Here is a 9,923-nt window from a genome sequence, read left to right as displayed (position 1 = left end):
TGGAAGGTTGCCTATCTCCACTTCATTTAGTTGTTTTTCAGAGGTTTTACCTTGTCCCTTCATCTGGGTCATAACTTTCTGCTTTTTCATCCCAATTAACTTTCTGTAACACGGTTTTTGTTCTAGTTGTGGGATTGTGGTTCTTCTTGCTTCTTCTCTCTTCCCTTTAAAGGAGGAGGCTAAGAGGCTTGTGTAAGCTTCCTGATTGGAGGGACTGGCAGTGGGAAACCTAGGTTTTGCTCTGGTGGGCAAGGCCTTGCTCAGTAAAGCTTTAATCCAATTATCTGTTGATGGGTGGGGTGGCACTCCCTCCCTATCGTTTGGCCTGAGGCAACCCAGCCCTGGGGTCTACAGGTTCTATAGCAGGGTTAAAGGCAACCTCCAAGAGGGCTTATGCCAAAAGGGGCCTTCCAGGACAGCTGCTGCCAGTGCCACTGTCTCTGTGGTGGGCCCCTGCCATCCCTCACCTCCACAGGAGACCCTCCAACACTAGTAGGTAGTTTTGGCTCAGTCTCCTGTGGGGTCACTACTCCTTTCCTCTGGGTCTTGGCATACACAAGATTTTGTTTGTGCACTCTAAGACTGGGGTCTCTGTTACCCAGAGTCCTGTGGAAGTCCTATAATCAAATCCTGCTGACCTTCAAGGTCAGAGTCCATGGGGATTTCCAGGCCCTTTGTCAGATCCCCAGGCTGGGAAGCCTGATGTGGGGTTCAGAACCTTCACAACAGTGGGAGAACTTCTTTGGTATTATTGTTATCCAGTTTGTGGGCCACCCACCCAGTGGGTGAGGGGTTTGATTTTATTGTGATGGTGCCCTTCCTACCATCTTGCTACAGCTTCTTCTCTGTCTTTGGATGTGGGATATCTTTTCCTGGTAGGTTTCAGCATCCTTCTGTTAATGGTTATTCAACAGCTAGTTGCAATTTTGGTGTTGATATTTATGTTATCAGCTATTTAGATGATTTAGAGATTAAATGTGTGAACATTAATGAAGGGTTGTTGTTATTGTGCAGTTGCTAAGTCATGTCTGAGTCTTTGCAACCCCATGGACTGCAGCATGCCAGACTTCCCTGTCCTTCACTGTCTCTCAGAGTTTGCTCAGACTCACGTCCATTGTGTCAATGATGCCATCCAACTATCTCCTCCTGTCACCCCCTCCTCCTGCTCTCATTCTTTCCAGCATCATGGTCTTTTCCAATGAGTTGGCTCTTTGTATCAGGTGGCCAAATACTGGAGCTTCAGTTTCAGCATCAGTCCTTCCAGTGAATACTCAGGGTTGATTTCCTTTAGAACTGACTGGTTTGATCTCCTGGCAGTCCAAAGGTGCAGTCTCCAGCACCACAATTGGAAAGTATCAATTCTTCAGCGCTCAACCTTTTTTATGGTTCAACCCTCACATCAGTACATGACTACTGGAAAAATCGTGGCTTTGACTATATGGACCTTTGTCAGCAAAGTGATGTCTCTGCTTTTTAACAAGTTGTCTAGATTTGTCATAGCTTTTTTTCCAAGGAGAAAGCATCTTTTAAGTTCATGGCTGCAGTTTCCATCCACAGTGATTTTGAAGTCCAAGAAAATAAAGTCTGTCACTGTTTCCATTTTTCCCCCATCCATTTGCCATGAAGTGATGGGACTGCATGCCATGATCTTAGTTTTCCGAATGTTGAGTTTTAAGCCAGCTTTTTCACTCTCTTCTTTCACCCTCATCAAGAGGCTCTTCAGTTCCTCTTTGTTTTCTGCTGTTAAAGTGGCATCATCTGCATATCTGAGGTTGTTGATGTTTCTCCTGACAATCTTGATTCCAGCTTCAGATTCATCCAGCCTGGCATTTCATATGATGTACTCTGCATATAAGTTAAATAAGCAGGGTGACAATATACAGCCTTGATGAACTCTTTTCTCAATTTTGAACCAACCCATTGTTCCATGTCTGGTTCTTATTGTTGCTTCTTGACCTGCGTACAGCTTTCTCAGGAGACAGATAATGTGGTCTGGTATTCCCATCTCTTTAAGAATTTTCCAGTTTGTTGTGATCCATAGAGTCTTTAGCATAGTCACTGAAGCAGAAGTAGATGTTTTTCTAGAATTCTCTTGCTTTCTCTACAATCCAATAGATGTTGGCAATTTGACCTCTGGTTCCTCTGTCTTTTCTAAATCCCTTCAGGGCTCACCTAGAGGGGATGTAGTGGCTTGAGGAATGCATTACCTTTTACCTGATATGGCAGGCAACATATTTTTCGTTCACAATATGAACAAGGATCCCGACAGGAAGAGATGTACAGTAAACAAAGGATGTTGCATCCATCAAGCCCACATTATAACCTCCCTAACAGTGAGCCTGCAGGGCCACCCAAGATGGGTGGGTCATGGTGGAGAGGTCTGACAGAGCGTGGTCCACTGGAGAAGGGAATGGCAAGCCACTTCAGTATTCTTGCCTTGAGAACCCCATGAACAGTATGAAAAGGCAAAATGATAGGATACCAAAAGAGGAACTCCCCAGGTCAGTAGGTGCCCAATATGCTACTGGAGATCAGTGGAGAAATAACTCCAGAAAGAATGAAGGGATGAAGCCAAGCAAAAACAATACCCAGTTGTGGATGTGACTGGTGATAGAAGCAAGGTCCAATGCTGTAAAGAGCAATATTGCATAGGAACCTGCAATGTCAGGTCCATGCAAATTGGAAGTGGTCAAACAGGAGATGGCAAGGGTGAACGTCGACATTCTAGGAATCAGTGAACTAAAATGGACTGGAATGGGTGAATTTAACTCAGATGACCATTATATCTACTACTGTGGGCAAGAATCCCTCAGAAGAAATGGAGTAGCCATCATGGTCAACAAGAGGCTCCAAAATGCAGTACTTGGATGCAATCTCAAAAACGATAGAATGATCTCTCTTCGTCTCCAAGGCAAACCATTCAATATCACAGTTATCCAAGTCTATGTCCCAACCAGTAAAGCTGAAGAAGCTGAAGTTGAACAGTTTTATGAAGACCTACAAGACCTTTTAGAACTAACACCCAAAAAAGATATCCTTTCATTATAGGGGACTGGAATGCAAAAGTAGGAAGTCAAGAAACACCTGGAGTAACAGGCAAATTTGGCCTTGGATTGTGGAATGAAGCAGGGCAAAGACTAATAGAGTTTTGCCAAGAAAATGCACTGGTCATAGCAAACACCCTGTTCCAACAACACAAGAGAAGACTCTACACATGGACATCACCAGATGGTCAACACCGAAATCAGATTGATTATATTCTTTGCAGCCAAAGATGGAGAAGCTCTATACAGCCAACAAAAACAAGACAGGGAGCTGACTGTGGCTCAGATCATGAACTCCTTATTGCCAAATTCAGACTTAAATTGAAGAAAGTAGGGGAAACCGCTAGACCATTCAGGTATGACCTAAATCAAATCCCTTATGATTATACAGTGGAAGTGAGTAATAGATTTAAGGGCCTAGATCTGATAGATAGAGTGCCTGATGAACTATGGAATGAGGTTCGTGATGTTGTACAGGAGACATGGGTCAAGACCATCCCCATGGAAAAGAAATGCAAAAAAGCAAAATGGCTGTCTGGGGAGGCCTTACAAATAGCTGTGAAAAGAAGAGAGGCGAAAAGCAAAGGAGAAAAGGAAAGATATAAGCATCTGAATACAAAGTTCCAAAGAATAGCAAGAAGAGATAAGAAAACCTTCTTCAGCGATCAATGCAAAGAAATAGAGGAAAACAACAGAATGGGAAAGACTAGAGATCTCTTCAAGAAAATTAGAGATACCAAGGGAACATTTCATGCAAAGATGGGCTCGATAAAGGACAGAAATGGTCTGGACCTAACAGAAGCAGAAGATATTAAGAAGAAGTGGCAAGAATACACGGAAGAATTGTACAAAAAAGATCTTCACGACCCAGATAAATATGATGATGTGATCACTCATCTAGAGCCAGACATCTTGGAATGTGAAGTCAAGTGGGCCTTAGAAAGCATCACTACGAACAAAGCTAGTGGAGGTGATAGAATTCCAGTGGAGCTGTTTCAAATCCTGAAAGATGATGCTGTGAAAGTGCTGCACTCAATATGCCAGCAAATTTGGACAACTCAGCAGTGGCCACAGGACTGGAAAAGGTCAGTTTTCATTCCAATTCCAAAGGAAGGCAATGTCAAAGAATGCTCAAACTACCGCACAATTGCACTCATCTCACATGCTAGTAAAGTAATGCTCAAAATTCTCCAAGCCAGGCTTCAGCAATATGTGAACGTGAACTCCGTGATGTTCAAGCTGGTTTTAGAAAAGGCAGAGGAACCAGAGATCAAATTGCCAACATCCGCTGGATCGTGGAAAAAGCAAGAGATTTCCAGAAAAACATCTATTTCTGCTTTATTGACTATGCCAAAGCCGTTGACTGTCTGGATCACAGTAAGCTGTGGAAAATTCTGAAAGAGATGGGAATACCAGACCACCTAACCTGCCTCTTGAGAAATCTGTATGCAGGTCAGAAAGCAACAGTTAGAACTGGACATGGAACAACAGACCGGTTCCAAATAGGAAAAGGAGTCTGTCAAGGCTGTATATTGTCACCCTGCTTACTTAACTTCTATGCAGAGTACATCATGAGAAACGCTGGACTGGAAGAAACACAAGCTGGAATCAAGATTGCCGGGAGAAATATCAATAACCTCAGATATGCAGATGACACCACCCTTATGGCAGAAAGTGAAGAGGAGCTAAAAAGCCTCTTGATGAAAGTGAAAGAGGAGAGCGAAAAAGTTGGCTTAAAGGTCAGCATTCAGAAAACGAAGATCATGACATCCGGTCCCATCACTTCATGGGAAACAGATGGGGAAACAGTGGAAACAGTGTCAGACTTTGTTTTTTGGAACTCCAAAATCACTGCAGATGGTGACTGCAGCCATGAAATTAAAAGACGCTTACTCCTTGGAAGAAAAGTTATGACCAACCTAGATAGTATATTCAAAAGCAGAGACATTACTTTGCCAACTAAGGTCTGTCTAGTCAAGGCTATGGTTTTTCCTGGGGTCATGTATGGATGTGAGAGTTGGACCGTGAAGATGGCTGAGCGCCGAAGAATTGATGCTTTTGAATTGTGGTGTTGGAGAAGACTCTTGAGAGTCCCTTGGACTGCTAGGAGATCCAACCAGTCCATTCTGAAGGAGATCAACCCTGGGATTTCTTTGGAAGGAATGATGCTAAAGCTGAAGCTCCAGTACTTTGGCCCCCTCATGCGAAAAGTTGACTCATTGGAAAAGATTCTGATGCTGGGAGGGATTGGGGGCAGGAGGAGAAGGGGACGACTGAGGATGAGATGGCTGGATGGCATCACGGACTTGATGGACGTGAGTCTGAATGAACTCCAGGAGATGGTGATGGACAGGGAGGCCTGGCGTGCTGCGATTCATGGGGTCGCAAAGAGTCAGACACGACTGAGCGACTGAACTGAACTGAACTGAACTGAACAGTGAGCCCTAAGGGAATTCAGGTTGTAACAGAATGTCCATGGCTTCAGCCATGCCCAAGGGTTCACCCTCAGGAAACTCAGGATGAGAAAGCACAGGATACTGGCACCAGAGAGCTGAGGTGCATTATCAGTGAGCCCAGACTCTTGCATCTTCCCGTACATAGAAAAGTGCTAAGTTCTTTAACTTGAGATATCTGCTTTTCTTTAATTAATAGTAATCTTTTGATATCCTGACTACCTGGTCTTTACTGCAAAAACTTCTATAGATCCTGGCTCCTCCCCTCCCCTCCTCTTCAGAGAAGTTGCTCAGAGTGACCTGAGAGTAGTATCTCCCAGGCTTGAAATCCTCAGAATATCTGCTGAATAAAACATGCTGTGCTTAGCTGCTCAATTGTGTCCAACTGTTTGTGACCATAGACCATAACAGACCATGGACAGTAGCCCGCCAGGTTCCTCTGTCCGTTGGGATTCTCCAGGCAAGAATACTCGAGTGGGTTGTCATGCCCTCCTCCAGGGGATCTTCCCAACCCAGGGATCGAACCCACGTCTCCCACATTGCAGGCAGATTCTTTACCCTCTGAGCCACCAGGGAAGCCAGAATGAAGCATTAACTCTTAACTTTTAGGTTGTGCTTTTTTTCCCCCCTCGCAGCCTACAGATGGTATAGTCTCTCACTGGGAGAAGGCCAACTCTGTGATCAGAATGTTGCTGTCTACCAAAACTTCCCATTTTTAGCATATCTCCCTCCTTTGGTATCACATGAAGCCTCAGTGGTTCAGTCTTTTCAGAGAAGAACCCTCCCGTTGTTACCTGGGTGGGAAATGGATTTACAGTCTAACTGCTCCGTGAACTGCTTTGTAACCAGTCCTCTTGTGTTCAACCCCATTACACCCTCACCTTCAGTGGTACCTGGCAATTCCAATTCTTGAGCTTCTCTGCTACACCTTACCCTCAAGTCAGTTTGTTTCCTGGCTTCCCTACTCCAGGACTTTGTTTTCTCCATTTTGCTTAAGCCATTTCCATTTATCTATTCTCTCCAGCTTCCAAATGTTGTTGACATCACTTGTTTGCTATTGTCCCTTCTTCAGATCTGTTTGTTCATGGGAGCTTATTCCCTTCTCATCCTTTTAACTGTCATTAGTGGGGCTGGCAGAGGGAGAAGAGGTAAATGTGTCTTGTGACTGCATGGAACTCATTCTACCCTATTTACCCTGAAGGGTCTTTTTAATGTTTCAATTATGTGTGTTCTGCCTCTCCTTAAATAGGGAGCTCTTTTCACTGCTTAGCACTGTATTCTGCTTGGACTGGGGGTAAAGTGAGGCAGAGGGTAACAACAAGGGAATAGAAGATATACACATTCTCAAAACATTTGACTCTCTAAGGGTAGAGTAAGAGCCATTTATCCAACATGTGATTTCTGTCAACTACTTTTCAAGGTGGCACTAGTGGTAAAGACCCGGCCTGCCAATGCAAGAGAAGTTAAGAGATGTGGGTTCTATCCCTGGATCGAAGATCCCCTGCAGGAGGGTACTGGCAACCCAGTCCTGTATTCCTGCCTGGAGAATCTCATGGGCATAGCAGCTTGACAGGCTACAGTCCACAGGGTTGCACAGAGCTGGACAAAACTAAAGCAACTTAGCACATCACACTCTTCTTTTAAAAGTCCTGCCACCTCTCCTGTTTTATGTATTTTGGCTAAGGGGGCTGGAGGGCTAGGTGTGGTGCTCAGGAAGGTCAAAGGATGGAAAAATCTGATTCATAAACCGTACAAAGTCAGTGCTAGGCAGGGGCAGTAGAGATTACCGAATTCAATTTCCTTATTTTTTAAGTAAATTTATTCATTTTAATTGGAGGCTAATTACAATATTGTAGTGGTTTTGCCATACATTGCCATGAATCAGCCACGGGTATACATGTATTCCCCATCCTAACCCCTCTCCCACCTTCCTCCCCATCCCATCCCTCTGGGTCATCCCAGTGCATCAGCCCCGAGCACCCTAATTTCCTTATTTTTAAAAAGGAAACTTAAGTCCAGGGAGCTGTAGTTTATTTGGATCAACTGTGGTCTCTTGAGAAATACTCTCAAGCGATCGCTTGAAAATGCCACGTTATTAGCAGTCTTTGGCCCTTGGGGTCTAAAGGTTCTCTCGGTCCCAAAGCAGCATGCCCCTTGCTGCTTCTTGGATCAAAGGTCGTTTCGGAGGTCGTTGCTCTCTTCACCCTGTTTGTGTTTTTTTTCCCCTAGTACTAGTTAATTTTTAAAATTATGTAATTATTTTATTATTTATCTCATTTTCCCCACTGGAATGTAGGCCTTGTGAGAGAAAGGATATTTGCTGTCTCGTCCGACGATTAATCTTCAAGGTAAACTAGGATTCTAAACTAAGAAGTCTGGCTCCAAAATCTGCGCTTTCGACCACTACATTATGCTGTTCTTTGGTGAAGAAAGCAGAGGGTGGGCTTCTGTGTATTCAGGCAAACGAGCGGACAAAAAGAGATAACCCACTAACAGAAGCGAGCTGAAGGAAAACATCCGGATCCATGCGCTCAGCGTCCCCTCGTGACCTTTCTCTCCGGAAGCGCTTGCGGCCCTCTAGCGCGAGTACGCACGCGCGGCGCCGGGGTCGCTTTGGGTCGCGCGCGAAGCCGAGACGCGAGGGAAGGTTCCGCCTCCGGGATAGAAAGGCGCCTGCGCCGTCGGGGCTCTGGTCGGGATACGCATTCTCGCTTCCTCCCTCCCTCGCCTGCGCGCGCGGGTGGGCGTGGGAGGAGGCGGGGAACACAGAAGGAGAGCGAGGGGGCGGGTGTCGCGGGAGGGAAGGAGCGAACCGGAGAGTGTCGTCCTGAGAGGAGTGAAGGCGGCAAAATGGCGGACCGCTTCTCCCGCTTCAACGAGGACCGAGACTTTCAGGTAAACACGGGCGTCGCCGAGATCCGGGGAAGGCGCTGGCCGAAGCAGAACCTCCTCATCCCCCACTCCCAGTTTTCTTTCGCTCGGGGCTCTGCTGTGGCTTCCGAACCTGGTCCCTTTTCTCCCGCCTCCGATTCCTCTAGGGGCCTCCGGGTTTGAGGCGAGGCCGCATCTTCTCTCACTCTGTATCTTACGGACCGCTGGGTTTGCGGCCTCGTCCTGTTTGGTCTGCGGGTTTGGGAGCCCCAGCCTGACCGCTGGGTGGGGTGGCTGTGCTGCCCTCGGGTGTGCCCAGCGTGTGCGGGCCCTGGGCTGGCTCCCAGGGGAAAGCGGGGGGTGGGGTGGGGTGGGAGGTTTTGGGGCGAGTGTTGCTGAGACTGGGGCTCCTAAACCTCTGGATTTTGCTCGCACGTCTCTTCATGGGGTCCTTCTCCCTCTTTGCTCACTGTAACAAATCGCTTTCATTGTCTATTTTTCCATTTCCTCACCCGGAAAAGGGGGGCTTTAGTTATCAGACGCCTCCATGGTAGTCAAACATTGAGATTTCCCTGAGCGTAAATGTTGCTGTTGTCATTACGTCGTTAAATGGGCTTGGAAAACAGTAAGTTACAGGAGGATGGTCGATGTAAGCTTAGCCCCAAATGCTACCTTGAGAGATTTGTAAAAAGCATCACGATAATGGACTTTACAAGCAGGTGGTGACTGCTACCAACAGCTTGATTTTTCTTTCTTCAGTTGCAAACGTTGTATGGAAAAATGTCCTTGCCGTGGCTAGCATGATTGAGGAAAAAATTAAGGCCAAATGAGAACAACACGTCTTTCGGCTGTTTCGAGTACCTTCCTGTTGAGCATTGTTACCGCAGAAATCTCAGCGACTAAAAGGGATTTAGTAGAGATGGGCTATTTCTAGGGTAAATGACGTCCTTAGTCTCAAAGAAACCCCTGCATTACTACCGCAGACCCTGGCAACAGCAGTTTGGTTCAAGGGATGAACGTCCGAACTCGTTATTATCCCGCTGCAGCTCTTTCTCAAAGTTACATGGGAATACTCTAGATAGGTTTAGGAAGGTAGTTGAAGGGTTTGAATTCTGCCGGATGTTTGGGTTGGTAACTAAACAGGTAAAACAGTGAAGGCAACAATGTAACAATCTAGTACCTAGACCTCTGAAGAGAAGTTTTGCAACAGTAGTAGATCCTAAGGCTGTTGAAAAGCCTTGTGATCGTGCGCCTGCTGAATAGCTGCAGCACAGTACAGGATCTCAAGGTGTTTAAAGATGGAATGCAGGTCCTGGGAATTTTAAAGCAGTTCTTATTCGCTTTTTTTTTTTTTTTCTTTTTTCTTACTAGCTATTTGATCCTTGGGAAAGGTGAGATTTTTTGTTTTTTTAGGGAGCACCATAAAATACGAGTAGGCTGCAAGATGTGGGGGTTTTATTGGTAGTTTTTAAGGAGACATGTTAATAATTAAAATCTTCTAGTGCTTTTCAGAGAGAGTTTGAAGGTCACTTAAAATTGAAAATAGACAATACGG

At 45.6% G+C, this 9,923-nt stretch overlaps 1 protein-coding gene across 3 annotated transcripts in view; it reads left to right on the top strand.

Annotated features, from left to right (window-relative positions):
* Nucleotides 1-8,309: 8,309 nt before the first annotated feature.
* The window catches only part of GPATCH8 (G-patch domain containing 8), a 93,077-nt gene continuing 91,463 nt past the window's right edge, over nt 8,310-9,923 (top strand). Inside the window, exon 1 of one of the 3 annotated variants that reach the window (XM_052658410.1) lies at nt 8,310-8,392. In XM_052658410.1, coding sequence (XP_052514370.1) covers nt 8,348-8,392 — 45 coding nt within the window. In that variant the 5' untranslated portion in view covers nt 8,310-8,347. The remainder of the gene's footprint in view (nt 8,393-9,923) is intronic. The other 2 variants (XM_052658411.1, XM_052658412.1) reach the window with 2 other exon arrangements.

Source organism: Budorcas taxicolor, chromosome 19, assembly GCF_023091745.1.
Source record: "Budorcas taxicolor isolate Tak-1 chromosome 19, Takin1.1, whole genome shotgun sequence".
Classification (NCBI taxonomy): domain Eukaryota; kingdom Metazoa; phylum Chordata; class Mammalia; order Artiodactyla; family Bovidae; genus Budorcas; species Budorcas taxicolor.
This window is presented reverse-complemented; position numbering and strand designations above follow the sequence as displayed.